A 24,771-nucleotide genomic window follows, 5' to 3' on the forward strand; every position below is an offset into this window, starting at 1 on the left:
GGGAGGGCGAGAGAGAGATAGAGGGCAAGAGGGGGCGAGGGAGGGCGAGAGAGATGGAGGGCAAGAGGGGGCGAGGGAGGGCGAGAGAGATAGAGGGCAAGAGGGGGCGAGGGAGGGCGAGAGAGAGATAGAGGGCAAGAGGGGGCGAGGGAGGGCGAGAGAGAGATAGAGGGCAAGAGGGGGCGAGGGAGGGCGAGAGAGATGGAGGGCAAGAGGGGGCGAGGGAGGGCGAGAGAGATGGAGGGCAAGAGGGGGCGAGGGAGGGCGAGAGAGAGATAGAGGGCAAGAGGGGGCGAGGGAGGGCGAGAGAGAGATAGAGGGCAAGAGGGGGCGAGGGAGGGCGAGAGAGAGATAGAGGGCAAGAGGGGGCGAGGGAGGGCGAGAGAGAGGAGGGCAAGAGGGGGCGAGGGAGGGCGAGAGAGAGATAGAGGGCAAGAGGGGGCGAGGGAGGGCGAGAGAGAGATAGAGGGCAAGAGGGGGCGAGGGAGGGCGAGAGAGATGGAGGGCAAGAAGGGGCGAGGGAGGGCAAGAAGGGACGAGGGAGGGTGAGAGAGAGATAGAGGGCAAAAGGGGGCGAGGGAGGGCGAGAGAGAGATAGAGGGCAAGAGGGGGCGAGGGAGGGCAAGAAGGGACGAGGGAGGGTGAGAGAGAGATAGAGGGCAAGAAGGGGCGAGGGAGGGCAAGAAGGGACGAGGGAGGGTGAGAGAGAGATAGAGGGCAAGAAGGGGCGAGGGAGGGCAAGAAGGGACGAGGGAGGGTGAGAAAGAGATAGAGGGCAAGAAGGGGCGAGGGAGGGCAAGAAGGGACGAGGGAGGGTGAGAGAGAGATAGAGGGCAAGAGGGGGCGAGGGAGGGCGAGAGAGAGATAGAGGGCAAGAGGGGGCGAGGGAGGGCAAGAAGGGACGAGGGAGGGTGAGAGAGAGATAGAGGGCAAGAGGGGGCGAGGGAGGGCAAGAAGGGACGAGGGAGGGTGAGAGAGAGATAGAGGGCAAGAAGGGGCGAGGGAGGGCGAGAGAAGAGAGATGGATGGCTGAGGGGTGGGTTAGAGGAGAGTGCGAGGTGAGGTACAGCACAAGAGTGGTCGAGTGGGGACGCCAGAGGGAGGGAGTGAGGAAGAGCGGGCGCTGGCGGGGTTGGAGTTGGGGGGAAGGAGGGAGAGGCAGGGGCATCGAGGGGAGGGGAGACAGAGATGACGACACCTCCCCCCCCACCACCACCACCACCCCCACCCGCCCGTCCGCAAACACTCACCACCTGTTGTCCTCCATCAGCTGGCTGTCGGCAGCCGAGCTCTGCAGCCGTTCGCCCTGACTCAGGATCATGTAGAAGAGGGTCACACCGAACTGCGTCAACCAGAGAGAGAGGGGGGTGTTGGGAGAGTGACGGTGTGGGATGTCCCCCCACCCCCCCCTGTGGCCCCTACTCCCTGCTCAAGGCGATCACCGGCCACCGACCCCGCCCGCGTCCCTCGCCGCCACGCTGCTGAGGCAAGCCAGCTGAAGAGCAGATCAGGAGGCCCCCAAACTCGAATCCCTCCACCCACACGCCCCCTCGAAAGTCTCCAATGCGTTCGCCTCTGCGCCGGGCAGCACACTCCAGAGGCTTTCTTAAAAAAAAACTCTCACCATCACTTTTATTTCTGTTTTTGCACGACTTGTTTAATTTAACTATTTAATACACACACACACACACACAACAATTCATGATCTATTTTTTCCTCTATTATGTACGAGATAGAGAGATAGAGTGCAGAGGAGATTTACAAGGATATTGCCTGGATTGGGGAGCGTGCCTTATGAGAATAGGTTGAGTGAACTCTGCCTTTTCTCCTTGGAGTGACGGAGGATGAGAGGTGACCTGATAGAGGTGTATAAGATGATGAGAGGCATTGATCGTGTGGGTAGTCAGAGGCTTTTTCCCAAGGCTGAGATGGCTAGCACGAGAGGGCACAGGTTTAAGGTGCTTGGAAGTAGGTACAGAGGAGATGTCAGGGGTAAGTTTTTCACACAGAGAGTGGTGAGTGTGTGGAATGGGCTGCCGGCAATGGTGGTGGAAGCGGATACGACGGGGTCTTTTAAGAGCCTCTTGGATAGGTACGTGGAGCTTAGAAAAATGGAGGGCTGTGCGGCAGGGAAATTCTAGGTAGTCTCTAGAGCAGGTTACGTGGTCGGCACAACATTGTGGGCCGAAGGGCCTGTGATGTGCTGTCGATTTCTCTGTTTCTGGGAGATGCACAAATAAAAATTCTCCGTCAAATCGATCAGAATCCCTGGTTTACCGTCTGCGTGAGATGATGGGACTTGAGAGGCTCTGAGATTTTTACTGTGCCATGGTCTGTTCTGATCAAATTATGGTATTGCTTCGCACTGTTGTAACTATATGTTATAATTATGTGGTTTTTGTTAGTTTTTAAGTCGGTTTTGTCATGTGCTTTTGTGCTATCATTCTGGAAAACCATTTTTATCATTTCTTAATGCATGCATTACTAAATGATAATAAAAGGGGACTGCCTGTCCTCATAATCATAATACTCAGTTATGTGAGCGAAGGATCGGTGGTGCTGAATACTGTTACAATACTGTTTCCCCACGGCCTCGGCAAAGTAACCCTTCCCATCGAAGACCCCACCCACCCCGAGCATTCCCCCCACCTCCTCCCAGAGACCAAAGCCGGAAAGCACATCCCACCGGGCTCGGGGGCAGCTTCTGTTGCAAGCTAATGAGAGGCATTGATCGTGTGGATAGTCAGAGGCATTTTCCTCCCAGGGCTGAAATGGCTAGCACGAGAGGGCACAGTTTTAAGGTGCTTGGAAGTAGGTACAGAGGAGATGTCAGGGGTAAGTTTTTTCCTCAGAGAGTGGTGAGTGTGTGGAATGGGCTGCCAGTGATGGTGGTGGAGGCAGATACGATACGGTCTTTTAAGAGACTCTTAGATAGGTACGTGGAGCTTAGAAACATAGAGGGCTATGGGTAACCCAAGGTAATTACTAATGTAAGTACATGTTCGGAACGGCTTTGTGGGCCGAAGGGCCTGTATTGTGCTGTGGGTTTTCTATGTTTCTAAGTCTCTAAGACAGTTGAACGGTCCCCTCGTGTGGGACGATGGACTCCCTACCTCGCACTCTACCTCGCCGTCTGCCCGCACTGCACTTTCTCTGCCACCGTTAACGCTCTATCCTGCCCTCTGCGGGCTCGCCCCACACTCCTGGCGCGCTGAGTTCCTCGAGCGTTTCGTGCCCATTGCTCATATTTAGGATTCTTCGCTGTGAAACGGGGACACCTCTTTTGGAGCTGAGGGGGGGGGGTTGCTTTGGGGTTCTAATGTTTAACTGTCATTCATCCTTCGGGGAACTCCTCTGTTTTTGTGGACGTTTGCGAAAGGAAAGAATTTTCAAGACATATATTGTATGTAAACACCCTGGGAAAGGTTTCACCGCTAATGTTATGGTTTTTCCTGTAGCGGCAGTGTTTGGGTCACGGCGAGAGATAACGGGGGCTTTGGATTGTGCGCTGGCCAATATAGGGAGTGTTTTTTTTTCCTTGTTGTGTGCCCGAGAACGAGGGGATCTGGGTCATACATTATTTCTACTTTATATAGGCTGTGTATTTATCTTATCATTCCTGCTTTTACTATATGCTAGTATTATTTTCGGTTTTCTGTCTTATTTGTTAGGTTATTTTTTGGGGCTGGGAATGCTCAAAAATTTTTCCCATATAAATTAATGGTACAGTTATCGCTTCTTCGCTTCACGCCATTTCGGCTTACAAACGGTTTCACAGGAACGCTCTACCGTAGGGGGGGAAATATGGGACAAGTGCGGTCCCGTATGGGACAAACTAATTTAGTCCGATATACGGGATGTCCCGGCTAATACGGGACACTTGGCAACCCCATGTTCAAGTTCCAACAGTGGGTGTGACAGGGAACGAGGAAAGGTGCAACTGACTCGTATCATATCGTTTCCTCGCGGCCCAGTAGCGCATGCTTTGCGGTCCGGTGTTTGGGGAACCACTGGATTACCAGTTCCTTAAGGTTGTTATAGCGAGGGTGTTAATGGGGGACAAGCTCCCGCTACCTATTAAACGTTCCCAACAGCGTGAGCCTCAAACAGCCTCTGACAACCAAGCCCAGATCCTGGCCTTCGCCTGAGGCTTAGCTACTGAGCCCAGCAGCATCATTTCCACCGACAGGAGAAGAGGCGAAGGCAGGTTTACTGGCGCCTTAAAACCAGTCGCTTCGGGCAGATGGGGCTGGCCAGCCGTGGCTGGCAGCTCACCCAGGAGAACTCCGATCTCGAACCTCCGCTGCCTCGCGGATACACCCACTGGTGGGAAGGGCTTTGGGAATGAAACCACCCCCCCCCACCCCCGGAGGGAAAAATCCAGAGCTGGAGTCCGCAAGGCAGTTCGACGCTGCAGGTGCCCATCTCTGCCGTTCCAGTGGGTTCATCAGACTCGTGGAGAGGGGGAAGCTTGCCACGTGGGCGACAGCTTTCTCTCCGTCTCGCACGGACCAGGCTTGGGTGTCAAGACGTCAAGGCCTCAGAATAGAATTGTAACGTCCTGGGAGAGGCTTCACTGCTGGTGCGACGGCTTCTTTGGAGTCGCAAGTGTTTGGGTCATGACTGGAGACAACGGGGGGCTTTGGAACGTGCGGCGTCCAGTGAGGGGGGAGTGGTGTTTTTTTTCTTTCTTGTGCGCCCGAGAGCGAGGCTTTTGTTTGGCAGATGACGGAGAGGTCGTGGACAGCAGGACAGAGCGGGCGAGGAATGGGGCTCGGGAGTTGACGATGCCCGGGGGGGGGTGGGAATCGATGGAGAGCGAACAGATGGGAAAACAGTGCGCTCCAACGTTGCGCATTGGACTGTTTCGTCAAAAATGGGCCCTTTTTCTCTCTGCTTTTCTTTACTGACCCTCTAATCAAATTAAGAATTATAAAGCTCAATCATTTAATCGCATATTTTCAACTGCCTGTTATTTCGCGGTACGGATTTGTAACGGGGGGGGAGACACATCACGCAGCATCCACGCAAAAACGAGATTTCGCACGTTTGGCAGGGCCGGAGACTCCCTTCCCCTGGACCAGCGCTGCCGGCCGAGCCCAAGGATTGCAGAACCATGGAGTTATTGAGAAGGCCCGCCAGAAAATGGATGTCAGGGTTGTGAGCGGCGACGTGCATGTACCGTGAGGGAAAATTTACTGTTAACTTTAATGAATCGATCTGTATGAAAGGGGAACAAGACAGATCTCCGCTGCACCTCGGTACACGTGACAATCTCGAACCAATATTTACCATTGAAGGTGAGAGCCGGGGGGAGGGGGGAGATGTTTTGGTTTTTATACACATTATTGACATCAATGGATCCGGGGTTGAGAGGGTGAACAGCTTTAAGTTCCTCGGCATAAACATCACCGAGGATCTCATGTGGTCTGTACATACCAGCTGTGTGGTGAAAAATGGACACAACAGCACCTCTTTCACCTCAGACGGTTGAGGAAGTTTGGTGCGGGCCCCCAAATCCGAAGAACTTTCTACAGGATCACAATTGAGAGCATCCCGAGTGGCTGCATCACTGCCTGGTATGGGAACTGTACTTCCCTCAATCGCAGGACTCTGCAGAGAGTGGTGTGGACAGCCCAGCTCATCTGTAGATGTGAACTTCCCACTGTTCAGGACATTTACAGAGACAGGTGTGTAAAAAGGGCCCAAATAATCATTGGGGACCCGGGCACCCCAACCACAAACTGTTCCAGCTGCTACCATCCGGGAAACGGTACCGCAGCATAAAAGCCAGGACCAACAGGCTCCGGGACAGCTTCTTCCACCAGGCCATCAGACTGATTAATTCACACTGATACAGCTGTATTTCTATGTTATATTGACTGTTCTATTTATTATAAATTACTCTGATTGCACATTCAGACGGAGACGTAACGTAAAGATTTTTTCTCCTCATGTAATGTGAAGGATGTAAGAAATAAAGTCAATTCAACCAACACAAGTGATTCAAGCCGCCCAAACCTGACCTGCTGAGTTCCTCCAGCATTTTGTGGGTGTCGTACAGATCAGGGTCAGGTGGCTGACAGTCGCACGAGCAGCGGTCCATGATCACAAGCCCTGGTTAAGCCGCCACTTGACGCCAGGCAGACAATCCCTGAAGAGTATTGATAATGGCCGGGGGGGGGGGGGGTCACCCGTCTTGTAAAGTCACTGCCCAGAAGCCGCCGATGGCAAACCGATCCGTGGAAAGATTTGCCAAGAACGATCGTGGTTAGGGACAGACCACGGTCGCCCGCGTCATGCGACGCGACTGATAACGGAAGCAGACCCAGCAAGAGAGGCCTTTAAGAGTCTGCTGGACGTGCTGAAACTGGGGAGGGTGCAAAGGAGGATCATGACAAATGATTCCAGGACTGACGGCTTCTCCTAAGAAGAGTGTTTGATGGCTCTGGGATGGGAACTGGAATGATAGAGTGGAGGAAGGGGAAAACAGAAATAAATCTAAGATAGTGAGCAGTAAAGATGTCAGGAAAGACAGGCAGGTGATGGGGCAAATGTGTAGTCATTGGGATGAGTTGCAGTGAAATCAAAGCAAAAAGTATCAAATACTGGTCTTAAGGTGTTGTATTTAAATGCGCGCAGCATAAGAAATAAAGTGGATGATCTTGTCGTACAGCTACAGATTGGCAGGTATGATATTGTGGCCATCACTGAGACCTGGCTAAAGGATGCATGTCTCTGGGAGCTGAACGTCCAAGGATACACGGTGTATCGGAAGGATAGGAAGGTAGGCAGAGGGGGAGGCGTGGCTTCGTTGGTAAGAAATGATATTAAATCTTTAGAAAGAGGTGATATAGGATCAGAAGGTGCAGAATCTTTATGGGTTGAGCTAAGGAATAGCAGGGGTAAAAAGACCCTGATGGCAGTTATTTATAGGCCTCCAAACAGCTGCAGGGATGCGGACTACAAATTACAACTGGAAATAGAAAAGGCTTGTCAGAAGGGCAGTGTTATGATAATTGTGGGGGATTTTAACATGCGAGTAGATTGGAAAAATCAGGTCGGCACTGGATCTCAAGAGAGAGAATTTGCAGAATGTCTGCGAGATGGCTTTTTAGAACAGCTTGTTGTTGAGCCCACTAGGTCGGCTGTACTGGATTGGGTATTGTGTAATGAACCGGAGGTGATTGGAGAGATTGAAGTGAAGGAACCCTTAGGAGGCAGTGATCATAACATGATTGAGTTCACTGTGAAATTAGAAAAAGAGAAGCCGAAATCTGATGTGTCGGTGTTTCAGTGGAGTAAAGGAAATTACAGTGGCATGAGAGAGGAACTGGCCAAAGTTGACTGGAAAGGGACACTGGCGGGAAAGACGGCAGAGCAGCAGTGGCTGGAGTTTATGCGAGAAGTGAGGAAGGTGCAAGACAGGTATATTCCAAAAAAGAAATTTTCGAGTGGAAAAAGGATGCAACCGTGGCTGACAAGAGAAGTCAAAGCCAAAGTTAAAGCGAAGGAGAGGGCATACAAGGAAGCAAAAATTAGTGGGAAGACAGAGGATTGGGAAGTCTATAAAACCTTACAAAAGGAAACCAAGAAGGTCATTAAGAGGGAAAAGATTAACTATGAAAGGAAACTAGCAAATAATATCGAAGAGGATACTAAAAGCTTTTTCAAGTATATAAAGAGTAAAAGACAGGTGAGAGTAGATATAGGACCGATAGAAAATGATGCTGGAGAAATTGTAATGGGAGATGACGAGATGGCAGAGGAACTGAACAAGTATTTTGCATCAGTCTTCACTGAGGAAGACAGCAGGATACTGGACACTCAAGGGTGGCAGGGAAGAGGTGTGCGCAGTCACAATTACGACAGAGAAAGTACTCAGGAAGCTGAATAGGCTAAAGGTCGATAAATCTCCTGGACCAGATGGAGTGCACCCTCGTGTTCTGAAGGAAGTAGCTGCGGAGATTGCGGAGGCATTAGCGATGATCTTCCAAAAGTCGATAGATTCTGGCATGGTTCCGGAAGACTGGAAGATTGCAAATGTCATTCCGCTATTTAAGAAGGGGGCAAGGAAGCAAAAAGGAAATTATAGACCTGTTAGCTTGACGTCGGTGGTTGGGAAGTTGTTGGAGTCGATTGTCAAGGATGAGGTTACAGAGTACCTGGAGCCATATGACAAGATAGGCAGAACTCAGCATGGATTCCTTAAAGGAAAATCCTGCCTGACAAACCTATTACAATTTTTTGAGGAAATTACCAGTAGGCTAGACAAGGGAGATGCAGTGGATGTTGTATATTTGGATTTTCAGAAGGCCTTTGACAAGGTGCCACACATGAGGCTGCTTAACAAGATAAGAGCCCATGGAATTACAGGAAAGTTACATACGTGGATAGAGCGTTGGCTGATTGGCAGGAAACAGAGAGTGGGAATAAAGGGATCCTATTCTGGTTGGCTGCCGGTTACCGGTGGTGTTCCACAGGGATCAGTGTTGGGGCCGCTTCTTGTTACATTGTACATCAACGATTTGGATTATGGAATAGCTGGCTTTGTGGCTAAGTTTGCTGACGATACGAAGATAGGTGGAGGGGCCAGTAGTGCTGAGGAAACGGAGAGTCTGCAGAGAGACTTGGATAGCTTGGAAGAATGGGCAGAGAAGTGGCAAATGAAGTACAATGTTGGAAAGTGTACGGTTATGCACTTTGGCAGAAGAAATAAACGGGCAGACTATTATTTAAATGGGGAAAGAATTCAAAGTTCGGAGATGCAATGGGACTTGGGAGTCCTCGTACAGGATACCCTTAAAGTTAACCTCCAGGTTGAGTCGGTAGTGAAGAAGGCGAATGCAATGTTGGCATTCATTTCTAGAGGAATAGAGTATAGGAGCAGGGATGTGATGTTGAGGCTCTATAAGGCGCTGGTGAGACCTCACTTGGAGTACTGTGGGCAGTTTTGGTCTCCTTATTTAAGAAAGGATGTGCTGACGTTGGAGAGAAGATTCACTAGAATGATTTCGGGAATGAGAGGGTTAACATATGAGGAACGTTTGTCCGCTCTTGGACTGTATTCCTTGGAGTTTAGAAGAATGAGGGGAGACCTCATAGAAACATTTTGAATGTTGAAAGGCATGGACAGAGTGGATGTGGCAAAGTTGTTTCCCATGATGGGGGAGTCTAGTACGAGAGGGCATGACTTCAGGATTGAAGGGCGCCCTTTCGGAACAGAAATGCGAAGAAATTTTTTTAGTCAGAGGGTGGTGAATCTGTGGAATTTGTTGCCACGGGCAGCAGTGGAGGCCAAGTCATTGGGTGTATTTAAGGCAGAGATTGATAGGTATCTGAGTAGCCAGGGCATCAAAGGTTATGGTGAGAAGGCAGGGCAGTGGGACTAAATAGGATAAAATGGATCAGCTCATGATAAAATGGCGGAGCAGACTCGATGGGCCGAATGGCCGACTTCTGCTCCTGTCTTATGGTCTTATTCACCGGAATTCAGAAGAGTGAAGGGCTAACCTCATTGACGCCTATCGAATTGAAGCACAGATGAAAATTTACTGGAATGTTACCTGGGTTTCATCTCCTAAGTTACAGAGAAAGGTTGAACAAGTTGGGATCAAGGCGGGAGGAGAGAGAGCAGTGCGCCGCGTGTGTGCAGACCTCCGGTGAAAAATGACATCGTATCTGTTAAATAGGGGCCATGGACATTTCTGATTTGATGGAGATGTACGTGAAAGCACAGGGGAACATCTGGAGAAATTTCTGAAACGCTCGTTTGCTGCTGTCGTTACTGAGCTGTCGGGAATCTTTCGGAGGGTAGGCCTCAAAATCCCCGGCCCTGCCTGCTTTTGGCGACCGAGAAGGAGGTCAAATCATTGGGATAGAGATGGCGCTCGGTACTTGGTGTCGGAGAGCTGATCAGAGCTCGAAGTTTTCGGATGACTCAGAGTCGGACTGTGGTCGAGTATGGCAGGGAGAGTTTTTCTTCCTTCTCCCGTCTGCGTGAGATGTGGGACATTTGAGAAACTTTGAACTTTACTGTGCTCATGGACTTCTTCATCAAGTTATGGTATTGTTGCATTGTTTGTAACTATATGTTATAATTATGTGGTTTTGTCTGTTTTTCAGTCTTGGTCTGTCCTGTGTTTGTGATATCACACCGGAGGAAATATTGTATCATTTCTTAATGCATGCATTACTAAATGACAATAAAAGAGGACTGCGCGTCTTCATAATCTAATCTAGTCTTTATTCTTTGGAACGTAGAAGTTTGAGGGAGGACTTGATAGAGGTGTTTAAAATTATGAGGGGGATAGATGGAGTTGACGTGGATAGGCTTTTTCCATTGAGAGTGGGGGAGATTCAAACAAGAGGACATGAGTTGAGAGTTAAGGGGCAAAAGTTTAGGGGTAACATGAGGGGGAACTTCTTTACTGAGAGTGGTAGCTGTGTGAAACGAGCTTCCAGCAGAAGTGGGTGAGGCAGGTTCGATGTTGTCGTTTAAAGTTAAATTGGATAGATATATGGACAGGAAAGGAATGGAGGGTTATGGGCTGAGTGCAGGTCGGTGGGACTAGGTGAGAGTAAGAGTTCGGGCGGACTAGAAGGGCCGAGGTGGCCTGTTTCCGTGCTGTAATTGTTACATGGAATGGCCAAAGAGTGGATGCGGAGAGGATGGGTAGAGTCTAAGACCAGAGGGACACAGCCTCAGAACAGAGGGGCATCCTTTCAAAATGGAGATGAGGAGGGATTTCTTTAGCCGGAGAGTGGTGGATCTGTGGAATTCTTCGCCACGGGCAGCCGTGGAGGCCAGGCCTTTACGAATATTTGAGGCGGAGGTTGACAGATTCTTATCACAGGCGGCAGAAAAATCTGCAGATGCTGGAAATCCAAGCAACACGCAGACACTTCGAAGGGTTTCGGCCCAGAACGTCCACCGTACTCCCCCCCCCCCCCCCCGCCCCACAGGTGCTGCCTGGCCTGCTGGGTTCCTCCAGCATTTGGTGTGTGCGTCGTTGGTAGTCCCGGGGCACGAAGGGATACAGGGAGAAGGCAGGAGATTGGGTCCGAGAGGAAAATTGGATCAGCCGTGATGGAATGGCGGAGCAGACTCGATGGGCCAAACGGCCTAATTCTGCTCCTATATCCCGTGGTCTGAGAGTTGGATTTGAATTCATTTGATTTTCACCCTACATCCATCCCACAACACGGGGGAGCAAAAATCTTTCCGTTACGAGTCCGGCACAATGTACAGACGTGGGAATTTACAAGGCGAAAGGCTTGTGGAAAGAAGCTGCCCCGTAGCCGGTTGGTCCTGTCTTTAACGCTGCGGTGCCGTTTGCCAGACAGAAGCAGATGAAACAGTTTACGGTTGGGGAGACTGGTGCCCAGCTCTTCTTTCAGCACCTGCTGTTCTAAATGTCCTCAACAGAGGTTAAGTTTGACTGTTTAATTATAATGGGCCTCTTTTGTTTGTTTGTTTCTTTTCTGTTTTAGTTAACCTACAGCACAATACAGGCCCTTCAGCCCACAATGCTGTGCTGAACATGTACTTACTTTAGAAATTACCCAGGGTTACCCATGGCCCTCTATTTTTCTAAGCCTGTCCAAAAGTCTCTTAAAAGATCCTATCGTCTCCACCTCCACCACCGTCGCCAGCAGCCCATTCCACGTACTCACCACTCTCTGCGTAAAGAACTTCCCCCTGACATCTCCTCTGTACCTACTTCCAAGCACCTGAAAACTGTGCCCTCTCAACTGTCTCTGAGGCTGGGGATCCGGACCTGCCTCTCGGTTTTTTTGCACTACCTTACTTCCCATCTTTCTACTTTCTATTTATGATTTATAATTTAAATTTTTCTTATTTACTAATTTTAACTATTTTTAATATTTTTTATATTTAATATTTGTAATCCAGGGAGTGTGAAGCGCAGAATCAAATATCGCTGTGATGATTGTACGTTCTGGCATCAATTGTTTGGCGACAATAAAGTATAAAGATTGTTGCCAAAAGACTTAACTTGAGGGAATGGAAGTCACCTTCTCCCCCTTCCTTTTGGAGATGGATGACTGATATGATCTTAGTCATACAGATGGAGAAACTTAGGTTCTTGAGAACCAATTCAATTAAAAAATCTTCGGCTATCTGGGACCCGGTTCTTGCCCGCCTGGACGAGGCAGGGGGCGGATTTCCCCCCAGCTGATTTCTCACGGCCCTCATTTGAGATTTCAAGTTTAGTATTTTTGAGCACGTTGTACAATAGGCATCCCTCTAATGTTATGTCTTTTTGTTTTGCTTATTTCTTTTTTATACATGTCTGAGCTGGTATGATTTTGTTGATTTCATTGTTTTGTTTTGAAAATTTTGAAAATAAAGTATTTAAAAAAAAAACTGTGGCCCTTTCCTGTTTGCCATTTCAGCCTGGGGAGAAGTCTCTGGCTGTCCACACAATCGATCGTGTGGGCAGCCGGTTAAGATCCATAAATACAACTCCTTTAATCGTATGGGGTGTGCTGTCTGCCATTTCCTGGCACCAAGTTGTAACGGGGTAGCGAATCGCACGGCAGCCACACAGCCCCGGGGTTTGGGACAGGAGAGCCGTCAGGATCTCACGGATTTGGCGGGACTGCAGTGTGTATTCCCTCGACGTACACAGCCCGAGAAAACATTCTCCTGCCTTCCCCTCGTAAACTTTGACGCCCTGACTAATTAGGACTAATTCAAAATAAACTGCTTTCGGGCTTCCAGCCGGGTATAGGTACCGATGATAACCGGCGTTTTGATGACGAACTTCCGCCACCTTCATCAGGGGTGACACTCAGGCGCGCCTGGTCCGGTGGTATTTACACCCCCGACGTCCGTCTCTCTCCTGATTGGTTCGTCCCCGTCCAATCAGGTTTCTGCTCCCCCACCCTTGTTTACGATCGAATTCCAGTTCTTATTTAGAGCGAGGCGTGTTCCTCCACGCCCGTCGCCCCATCGACAACCCGGGGGCTGAACCGCATTCACCAACATCCACCCCAAACCCAGTAATCGTCCTCGGCAACATGCCTGAACACCACGGCACAAGGTGCCCCTCTCCTCCTCTACGACCGTCCCCGCCCATGGAGGCCCCACCACCCCCCGACTGGCCCCCCCCCCACCGATCTGCTGCGCGGGGCCCAACCCACAGCGCCGAGCTCCCTCCACCCCTCCTCTCGGCGCCCCAACACTGAGGCCCACCTTATTCTGCAGGACGGCGGCAAAATGGCTGCCCGGGCCCTCGGTCAGCTGCCGCAGCAGTTCCGTCAGAGCGCCGGAGGGCAGGCGGCCGATCAGCCGGGTGCAGGGCTCCGTCAACGAGGGCAAGATCTGCCGGGGGCGGAGGGAGAAAGCAGGTCAGTGTCTTCACTACAGATCCTCGGCCCCCTCCTCACACACACACAAACACACACCCCTCCCCTTTCCGCCCCAAGTCTGCCACAGAGACCGCGAGGCTGCGAGAGAGAGAAGCGGAAACGAGGCTGTTCGGCCCATCGTCTGCCCTGCCATCCCACCATGGCCGATTTATTAACCCTCTCAACCCCATTCTCCTGTCTTACCCCCACCACCCCACCCCGGAACCTTCGATGCCCTAATGAAATCCACTTTAAACTACCCGAACAAGAGGAAATCTGCAGATGCTTGAAATCCCAAGCAACACACAAACATACATACAATACACACACACACAAAACGCTGGAAGAACTCAGCAGGCCAGGCAGCATCTGTGGAAAAGGGTAAACAGTCGACGTTTAGGGCCGAGAGCCTTCGGCAGGGCTCTCCACGGTTGTGCAAGGCAATGGATTCCACAGATACAACCCCCCCCCCCCACCCGGCCCACCCCGGAGAAAGACATGCCACCTCATCTCTGTTCGAAAGGGACGTCCGTCTATTCTGAGGCTGTGCCCCCCTGGTCCTGGATTCCACCAGCACGGGAAACATCCTCTCCACGTCCCCTCTGTCTAGGCCGATCAATATTCCACAGGTTTCAACAAGATCCCCACTCATTGTTCTAAACTCCAGCGAGTACAGGCCCAGAGACATCAAACACTCCTCATACAATGAGATCCTCCCTCATTCTTCTACACTCCAGTGAGTACAGGTCCAGAGACATCAAACACTCCTCATACAATGAGATCCTCCTCATTCTTCTAAACTCCAGTGAGTACAGGCCCAGAGACATCAAACACTCCTCATACAATGAGATCCTCCTCATTCTTCTAAACTCCAGTGAGTACAGGCCCAGAGACATCAAACACTCCTCATACAATGAGATCCTCCTCATTCTTCTAAATTCCAGTGAGTACAGGCCCAGAGACATCAAACACTCCTCATACAATGAGATCCCCCTCATTCTCTAAACTCCAGCGAGTACAGGCCCAGAGACATCAAACACTCCTCATACAATGAGATCCCCCGTCATTCTTCTAAACTCCAGCGAGTACAGGCCCAGAGACATCAAACACTCCTCATACAATGAGATCCCCTTCATTCTTCTACACTCCAGTGAGTACAGGTCCAGAGACATCAAACACTCCTCATACAATGAGATCCCCCGTCATTCTTCTAAACTCCAGCGAGTACAGGCCCAGAGACATCAAACACTCCTCATACAATGATATCCCCCTCATTCTTCTAAACTCCAGTGAATACAGGTCCAGAGCCATCAAACACTCCTCATACAATGAGATCCCCCTCATTCTTCTAAACTCCAGTGAGTACAGGCCCAGAGACATCAAACACTCCTCATACAATGAGATCCCCCTCATTCTTCTAAACTCCAGTGAGTACAGGACCAGAGACATCAAACACTCCTCATACAATGAGATCCCCCGTCATTCTTCTACACTCCAGTGAGTACAGGTCCAGAGACATCAAACACTCCTCATACAATGAGATCCCCCTTATTCTTCTACACTCCAGTGAGTACAGGTCCAGAGACATCAAAACGCCCCTCATGCCTTAACCCTTTCACTCCCGGAATCATCCTCATGAACCTCCCTGTGGACCCTCTCCAGTGCCCTCTCACATCCATTACCAGATATCCCAACCCTGCCCCGAGGGCCGAGGGCAGAGGGCAGAGGGAGAGGGAGGTGAGGACAGGCGCAGGCGTGCGCGCGCTCGCTGTGCGCCCCTCTGTGGCTCGGCACCCGAAGTTTTCCCCCGACTGCCCGGATTCAAGAGACGTCGTTACCAGCCAGAGTCAGTGAGCAGTGGGGGTGCTACGTTAGCCCCAGGGGCGTGACGGTCACCTGGAAGGGTTTGGGGGTGGGGGAGAGGGGGACACATCACACACACATCCCTCCCCACCGTCTGTCAGCGAGGGGCGGGCACTTGCGACTCTTGTTTGCACCACTGGAGCCCGACTCACAGGGTCGAGAGAGGGAAACCACCCCAGTGCCAACCCCCGCACCGGTCTCCTGTCACCGTTGGACCCGCAGGACAGCCACCACCTCAGTGCACCGTGTCATGATCTGATCTGTCTGGATGGTACGCGAGACGAGCTCTTCACTGTCGCCCCGGACGTCTGACAATTACAAAGTGGTCCAATTACATCGTTCATTGAACCAGTCCAGCCAGTTCTATACTTCAAAAACGCAAACAGGAGGAAATCTGCAGATGCTGGAATGTCAAGCAACACACGTAAAAAATGCTGGTGGAACGCAGCAGGCCAGGAAGCATCTCTGGGAAGACGTACAGTCGACGTTTTGGGCCGAGACCCTTCGTCAGGACTAACTGAAGGAAGAGCTAGTAAGAGATTTGAAAGGGGGAAGGGGAGGGGGAGATCCGAAATGATAGGAGAAGACAGGAGGGGGAGGGATGGAGCCAAGAGCTGGACAGGTGATTGGCAAAAGGGATATGAGAGGATCATGGGACAGGAGGTCTAAGGAGAAAGGGGGAGGGAGGGAAAAACCCAGAGGATGGGCAAGGGGTATAGAGAGGGACAGAGGGAGAAATAGGAGAGAGAGAGAAAGAATGTGTGTATATAAATAAAGGATGGAGTACGAGGGGGAGGTGGGGCATTAGCGGAAGTTAGAGAAGTCAATGTTCATGCCATCAGGTTGGAGGCTGGTGGGGTGGTCGGTGAGGACAAGGTGATGCTACACATTTTAATTCCACGTCCCATTCCCATTCTGACATGTCTATCCACGGCCTCCTCTACTGTAAAGATGAAGCCACACTCAGGTTGGAGGAACAACACCTTATATTCCGTCTGGGTAGCCTCCAACCTGATGGCATGAACATTGACTTCTCTAACTTCCGCTAATGCCCCACCTCCCCCTCGTACCCCATCCGTTATTTATTTATATACACACATTCTTTCTTTCTCTCTCCTTTTTCTCCCTCTGTCCCTCTCACTATACCCCTTGCCCATCCTCTGGGTTCGCCCCCCCACCTGTTCTTTCTCCCTGGGCCTCCTGTCCCATGATCCTCTCGTATCCCTTTTGCCAATCACCTGTCCGGCTCTTGCATTCACCAGCAATTTTTATGTGTGTCACAGTTCTATTCTTGTTTTACCTAGTCCTGCGTCAATGCAGCGCATAACGCCTTCTGCTTTATGAGATACAGAGTGGAATCAATCCTTCGAGCCGAAGCCTCCAAGCAATCCCACAATTTAATCCTGCCCTAATCAGGGGACAATTTACAATGACTAAAAGCTGATTTATACTTGTGTGAACTAGCATGTGCTGCAGCCTATGCAAGAGGGCTACGCCACTGTGAGCATTTATACCCGTGCGTTGGTGTGTCTGCGTCGCTCTGCAATTCACCGCCAAAACGCTAGTTGACGTTGGGGTTTCTGTGCCACTGTGTCGAGTTTCTTCGTGCTGAGTTTCAACACGGAGAAACTCCAACTCCAAACAATGGCGACTGAAACTGAAGGAGGGTGAATTTTCTGTGCTTGTCCGGCCACTGAGAGACATGGACGAGGAAATGCGTTTCAAATACTTTCCAATGTCGGCAGGTAGATTTGACAATTTGGTTCATCATCTCCAACCATTTATTTCTCATCAGTGTACGCACAGTGACTGGCAATCACCATTCGAGTTTTAGCTTCGGGTGGCAGTCAACAGGCTGTAGCAGCTAGCTACAAACTGGCGTCAAGCACGGGGTCCTCCATAATTTCGGAGGTCTGTAAAGCTTTATGGAAAGCATTGCAGCCAGAGTTCCTTCCCTGCCCTTCAGTCGCCCACTGGGAAGCTACTGCAGCATAGGAGGAAATGCGATGCTACAAAGCGGATCAATCATAGTTGTGTGGTCTGCATCGCCGCGATGCGTAGTTACATTTTGGGAGAGGTGCGCGTCAGGCTATGGCGTAGGGTTCGGCGTGCAGTACAGCGTAGGGCACGTTTGACGCACAGCTATAAATCAGCCTTAACCCACCAGCTGGTATTGCCTTTGGACTGTGGGAGGAAACCAGAGCACCCGGAGGAAACCCACGCGGTCACAGGGAGAATGTACAAACCCCTCACAGGCAGGGGAAGGACTTGAACCCTGGTCTCCAGCTCTGTAAAGCGTCTCGCTGACCGCTACGCTACCGCACCTCCCCAACGACCTGATCTGTGCGAACAGGACGCAAGGCCAGCTTCTCACCGGATCTCGGTGCACGCGACAATGATCAACCAGTTCGAAAGAACCTCCTTCACCATTCCCCATCCCTGCTTCCCTGTCACACCTTCTCTTTCACCTGTCCATCGCCTCCCCCCGGTGCTCCTCACCCCCCTTTCCCTTTCTTCCAAGGCCTTCTGTCCTCTCCTATCAGACTCCCCCTTCTCCAGCCCCGTATCTTTCACCAATCGACATCCCAGCTCTTTACTTCATCCCTCCCGGTTTCACCTATCACCTTCCTGTGATGGAATCGGAAGTTTCATTCATTATGGACTATGCCTTTAAGAATCATGCCTGGGGGAGTGTAGGAGAGGGGGAGTGGGAGAGAGGGAGAGAGGGAGAGAGGGAGAGAGGGAGAGAGGGAGAGAGGGGAGGAGCTACATGATGGGCAGCTGGTGTTCAGCACACCGGTATTTAAACAAGCGTAACTGTCTCTTTCACTGGACACGCAGACGCACGAAGGCTGGTGGCGGAATTGCCGCCGAACTTTTAAATGCCCACAAGGGTGGGGCTGAGGATCGACGAAGAGGAATCGATCCGCGACTATCAGTGCGTGTAAGGACGACCCTGCGGAACCTACCGGTGTGTCTAACCCTTGCCTGGGTTGGTAGATTATCACTTGAAGACGGCACTCTTAAGTGGGTCACGTTTGGCTAACTTGGGAGATTTGGTGGACATCGAGGAAGATCGAGAACACCTCTTTACTTGGATTACAAATCTCTCTTTCTCTCACTTCAATGCCGTGGACTGAACTGAATTTCCTTACCACACCGTTGTAAGACTGTTTCACTTACCACCGTTGCCCTGAAGAAGCTTGGGGATTTATATATGTACACCTTATATATGCATAACACCATTAACTCTTGATTTACCTGGTTTAAGTCACTATCGGATGTAGTTACTAATAGTGTTTTGTTCACAGCAAAACCAGACTCCAGGTGTGTTCCACAGCAGCTGATACTTTTCCGTGTTGCGTGCACATAATCGGCACTTTCCCCAGGGTCGCGTGCACGCAACACCGCCGACTCACCTCGTCCTGGGAGTCCTTCTTGGCCAGCAGCGGTAGGTTGCGGGCGGTGGCCTGGAGCAGGCTGGCGGCCTCCTCGGTGCCCAGCAGGCCCAGGGCCCGGGCGGTCAGCCGCTTCCCCTTGCGGATACACATGATCTGTACAAAGTGCTCGTCGCTCAGCCTGGGGAGGGGGAGTGGGGAGGGGGTGAGGAGGGGGGCCGGCGAGAGGGAGAGAGAGAGAGGAGGGTTCACCGGGAGCACCACACTGGTCCAGACGCGCCCTGCCCCACTCCGACAACCACGGAGAGCCCCGTCACAGGTCGCAAATCCACCCGCCCCGGCCACCCCAGCCCCCCAGGACGTCCTCCTGGACCCCAGGCGTGCCCGACCGAGGATCAGACGCCACAGAACCTCCCACAAGAATGCGGCTCCCCCACCAGACCAATGGACACCCATCCCCCGGGACACCAGGTCCACCCGTGGGACAAATGGACACCCATCCCCCGGGACACCAGTCCCTCCCGAGGGACAGATCGACACCCATGCCCCGGGACACCAGTCCCACCCGTGGGACAGATGGACACCCATCCCCCGGGACACCAGGCCCACCCGTGGGACAGATGGACACCCATCCCCCGGGACACCAGGCCCACCCGTGGGACAGATGGACACCCATCCCCCGGGACACCAGGCCCACCTGAGGGACAAATCGACACCCATCCCCCGGGACACCAGGCCCACCTGAGGGACACATCGACACCCATCCCCCGGGACACCAGGTCCACCCGTGGGACAAATGGACACCCATCCCCCGGGACACCAGTCCCTCCCGAGGGACAGATCGACACCCATCCCCTGGGACACCAGTCCCACCCCTGGGACAGATGGACACCCATCCCCCGGGACACCAGTCCCACCCCTGGGACAGATGGACACCCATCCCCCGGGACACCAGTCCCACCCCTGGGACACCAGTCCCACCCCTGGGACAGATGGACACCCATCCCCCGGGACACCAGGCCCACCCGTGAGACAGATGGACACCCATCCCCCGGGACACCAGGGCCACCCGTGAGACAGATGGACACCCATGCCCCGGGACACCAGGTCCCTCCCGAGGGACAGATCGACACCCATCCCCCGGGACACCAGGTCCACCCGTGGGACAAATGGACACCCATGCCCCGGGACACCAGTCCCACCCGTGAGACAGATCGACACCCATCCCCCGGGACACCAGTCCCTCCCGAGGGACAGATCGACACCCATCCCCTGGGACACCAGGTCCTCCCGTGGGACCAATGGACACCCATCCCCCGGGACACCAGTCCCACCCGTGAGACAGATCGACACCCATCCCCCGGGACACCAGTCCCACCCGTGGGACAAATCGACACCCATCCCCCTGGACACCAGGCCCACCTGGTAGACGCACAGGTCTGCCTGCCGCGCAGGTTCTCGTAGATCTGGTCGATCTTGAGCTTGCGGAGCTCGAGGAGGGAGGGGCGCTCGGACTCCGACACCTGCACGAACTTCCGCTCCAGGTCCTTCACCTCCAGCAGCAGGCTGTACGTCTGGGGGGAGGGGGAGTGAGAAGTGAGGGAGGGAGCAGAGACGCTGGCGGAGAGGGGTCACCGAGGGACGGTGTGTGGGAGCCGGATCAACGCCAGTGGGGATACAGTCAGTGACACAGGACGCTGGCGGAGAGGGGTCACCGAGGGACGGTGTGTGGGAGCCGGATCAACGTCAGTGGGGATACAGTCAGTGACACAGGACGCTGGGAGAGAGGGGTCACTGAGGGAGGTGTGAGGGAGCTGGATTAACGTCAGTGGGGACACAGTCAGTGACACACGACGCTGGGGGAGAGGGGTCACTGAGGGACGGTGTGAGGGAGCTGGATCAACGTCAGTGGGGATACAGTCAGTGACACAGGACGCTGGGGGAGAGGGGTCACTGAGGGACGGTGTGAGGGAGCTGGATTAATTTCAGTGGGGACACAGTCTGGGGGAGAGGGGTCACTGAGGGAGGGTGTGAGGGAGCTGGATTAACGTCAGTGGGGACACAGTCAGTGACACAGGACGCTGGGGGAGAGGGGTCACTGAGGGACGGTGTGATGGAGCTGGATCAACGTCAGTTGGGACAGAGTCGGTGACACAGGATGCTGGGGGAGAGGGGTCACTGAGGGACGGTGTGAGGGAGCTGGATTAACGTCAGTGGGGACACAGTCGGTGACACAGGACGCTGGGGGAGAGGGGTCACTGAGGGACGGTGTGAGGGAGCTGGATTAACGTCAGTTGGGACAGAGTCGGTGACACGGGACGCTGGGGGAGAGGGGTCACTGAGGGACGGTGTGAGGGAGCTGGATTAACGTCAGTGGGGATACAGTCAGTGACACAGGACGCTGGGGGAGAGGGGTCACTGAGGGACGGTGTGAGGGAGCTGGATTAACGTCAGTTGAGACAGAGTCGGTGACACGGGACGCTGGGGGAGAGGGGTCACTGAGGGACGGTGTGAGGGAGCTGGATTAACGTCAGTGAGGATACAGTCAGTGACACAGGACGCTGGGGGAGAGGGGTCACTGAGGGACGGTGTGAGGGAGCTGGATTAACGTCAGTTGGGACAGAGTCGGTGACACGGGACGCTGGGGGAGAGGGGTCACTGATAGACAGTGTGTGGGAGCTGGATTAACGTCAGTGGGGACACAGTCGGTGACACGGGACACCAGGGGAGAGGGGTCACTGAGGGACGGTGTGAGGGAGCTGGATCAACGTCAGTGGGGATACCGTCAGTGACACAGGGCGCTGAGGGAGAGGGGTCACTGAGGGACGGTGTGAGGGAGCTGGATTAACGTCAGTGGGGACACAGTCAGTGACACAGGACGCTGGGGGAGAGGGGTCACTGAGGGACGGTGTGAGGGAGCTGGATTAACGTCAGTGGGGATACAGTCGGTGACACAGGACGCTGAGGGAGAGGGGTCACTGAGGGAGGTGTGAGGGAGCTGGATTAACGTCAGTGGGGATACAGTCAGTGACACAGGACGCTGGGAGAGAGGGGTCACTGAGGGACGGTGTGAGTGAGCTGGATTAACGTCAGTGGGGACACAGTCAGTGACACAGGACGCTGGGGGAGAGGGGTCACTGAGGGACGGTGTGAGGGAGCTGGATTAACGTCAGTGGGGATACAGTCAGTGACACAGGACGCTGGGGGAGAGGGGTCACTGAGGGATGGTCTAGGGGAGCTGGATTAACGTCAGTGGGGACACAGTCTGGGGGAGAGGGGTCACTGAGGGACGGTGTGAGGGAGCTGGATTAACGTCAGTGGGGATACAGTCGGTGACAGGGGGAGAGGGGTCACTGAGGGACGGTGTGAGGGAGCTGGATTAATAGTCACCGAGTGACGCTGGGTGCCAGCGCTCCATCCGGGACTCACCTTCTCGATGGTGTGGAGCGTTTGCCTCCTCCTGTCGCGAACCTGCTTCTCCTTCGTCTCCTGCGCGGGGTCATGGAGAGAGACATAAGAGACTGCCACCGATGTGCTAGACCACCACCCACACCACCCCAGAACCTTCCCTCAAGCGCACTTCCGAATGTTGTTAGAGTTCCCCACATCCAGGCCATGGGTGAAGGTTGAAGGTTGAAGGTTAAATGTTGACGGGTGAAAGGTGAAAGGTGAAAGGCTCCTGGGAGGGTGGTGCAACCGTGGAACGGGCTGCCCGCGGACGCGGTGGATGGGCGTTCTATTTCTAAGGGGTGTCTGGAGAGCTTACGTGGGCAGGAGGGCCTTGAAGGGCGAAGGCCCGGGTGAGCAGCGGTGCGTGACTGGGCCGATTCAATGTTTGGCAGGAACTAGACGGGCCAAAGGGTGGGATGGAGGTGGTGGTGGGGCCTATCTCTACGCTGCCGTGTTCCCCGACTTCCACAGCTCGCTTGCGCATTTAGCAATCAGACTGTTTTATAGTGATCTTGTGAATCAGTCCGCAAGTCGCGGGAGGAACTCAGCAGGCCAGGAACTCTGGGTGAACACCCAATCTTTCACCTATTCCCTTATGGCTGCTAATCTATAGATCTGTTGAGTCCACCCACAAAAAAAAACGAATCTCAGAGTCATTTCTGCTGACATACACCGCATGCACTTCAATAATCTGAGGAAAGACATCCTTGCCATAGAGGGAGTACAAAGAAGGTTCACCAGATTGATTCCTGGGATGGCAGGACTTTCATATGAAGAAAGACTGGATGAACTGGGCTTGTACTCGTTGGAATTTAGAAGATTGAGGGGGGATCTGATTGAAACGTATAAGATCCTAGAGGGATTGGACAGGCTAGATGCAGGAAGATTGTTCCCGATGTTGGGGAAGTCCAGAACGAGGGGTCACAGTTTGAGGATAAAGGGGAAGCCGTTTAGGATCGAGATTAGGAAAAACTTCACACAGCGAGTGGTGAATCTGGGGAATTCTCTGCCACAGGAGGCCAGTTCACTGGCTATATTTAAGAGGAAGTTAGATATGGCCATAGAAACCATAGCACAGAAACAGGCCTTTTGGCCCTTCTTGGCTGTGCCGAACCATTTTCTGCCTAGTCCCACTGACCTGCACACGGACCATATCCCTCCATACACCTCCCATCCATGTATCTGTCCAATTTATTCTTAAATGTTAAAAAAGAACCCACATTTACCACCTCATCTGGCAGCTCATTCCATACTCCCACCACTCTCTGTGTGAAGAAGCCCCCCCCAATGTTCCCTTTAAACTTTTCCCCCCTCACCCTTAACCCATGTCCTCTGGTTTTTTTTCTCCCCTTGCCTCAGTGGAAAAAGCCTGCTTGCATTCGCTCTATCTATACCCATCATAATTTTATATACCTCTATCAAATCTCCCCTCATTCTTCTACGCTCCAGGGAATAAACTCCTAACCTATTCAACCTTTCTCTGTAACTGAGTTTCTCAAGTCCCGGCAACATCCTTGTAAACCTTCTCTGCACTCTTTCAACCTTATTTATATCCTTCCTGTAATTTGGTGACCAAAACTGAACACAATACTCCAGATTCGGCCTCACCAATGCCTTATACAACCTCATCATAACATTCCAGCTCTTATACTCAATACTTCGATTAATAAAGGCCAATGTACCAAAAGCTCTCTTTACGACCCTATGACGCCACTTTTAGGGAATTTTGTATCTGTATTCCCACATCCCTCTGTCCTACTGCACTCCTCAGTGTCTTACCATTAACCCTGTATGTTCTACCTTGGTTTGTCCTTCCAACGTGCAATACCTCACACTTGTCTGTATTAAACTCCATCTGCCATTTTTCAGCCCATTTTCCCAGCTGGTCCAAGTCCCTCTGCAGGCTCTGAAAACCTTCCTCACTGTCTACTACACCTCCAATCTTTGTATCATCAGCAAATTTGCTGATCCAATTTACCACATTATCATCCAGCTCATTGATATAGATGACAAATAACAATGGACCCAGCACTGATCCCTGTGGCACACCACTAGTCACAGGCCTCCACTCGGAGAAGCAATTCTCTACCACCACTCTCTGGCTTCTTCCATTGAGCCAATGTCTAATCCAATTTACCACCTCTCCATGTATACCTAGCGACTGAATTTTCCTAACTAACCTCCCATGCGGGACCTTGTCAAAGGCCTTACTGAAATCCATGTAGACAATATCCACTGCCTTCCCTTCATCCACTTTCCTGGTAACCTCCTCGAAAAACTCCAATAGATTGGTCAAACATGACCTACCACGCACAAAGCCATGTTGACTCTCCCTAATAAGTCCCTGTCTATCCAAATGCTTGTAGATTCTGTCTCTTAGTACTCCCTCCAATAACTTACCTACTACCGAAGTTAAACTCACCGGCCTATAATTTCCCGTATTACTTTTCGATCCTTTTTTAAACAACGGAACAACATGAGCCACTCTCCAATCCTCCGGCACCTCACCCGTAGACAGCGACATTTTAAATATTTCTGCCACGGCCCCCACAATTTCAACATTAGTCTCCTTCAAGGTCCGAGGGAACACTCTGTCAGGTCCCGGGGATTTATCCACTTTAATTTTCCTCAAGACAGCAAGCACCTCCTCCTTTTCAATCTGTACAGTTTCCATGATCTCACTACT

The 24,771-nt window shown here is 52.2% G+C and overlaps 1 protein-coding gene across 2 annotated transcripts in view; it reads right to left on the reverse strand.

The window, feature by feature from the left end:
• Positions 1-24,771, reverse strand: part of patl1 (PAT1 homolog 1, processing body mRNA decay factor) — a 66,248-nt gene that overhangs the window by 9,726 nt on the left and 31,751 nt on the right. For both annotated transcript variants that reach the window (XM_063036755.1, XM_063036756.1), the window contains exons 12-16: positions 22,065-22,124; positions 20,058-20,209; positions 18,657-18,816; positions 13,220-13,348; positions 1,251-1,342 (exon numbers count right to left, since the gene is read on the reverse strand). In XM_063036755.1, coding sequence (XP_062892825.1) covers positions 1,251-1,342; positions 13,220-13,348; positions 18,657-18,816; positions 20,058-20,209; positions 22,065-22,124 — 593 coding nt within the window. The remainder of the gene's footprint in view (positions 1-1,250; positions 1,343-13,219; positions 13,349-18,656; positions 18,817-20,057; positions 20,210-22,064; positions 22,125-24,771) is intronic.

The sequence above is a fragment of the Mobula hypostoma genome, chromosome 31 (assembly GCF_963921235.1).
Source record: "Mobula hypostoma chromosome 31, sMobHyp1.1, whole genome shotgun sequence".
NCBI lineage: Eukaryota > Metazoa > Chordata > Chondrichthyes > Myliobatiformes > Myliobatidae > Mobula > Mobula hypostoma.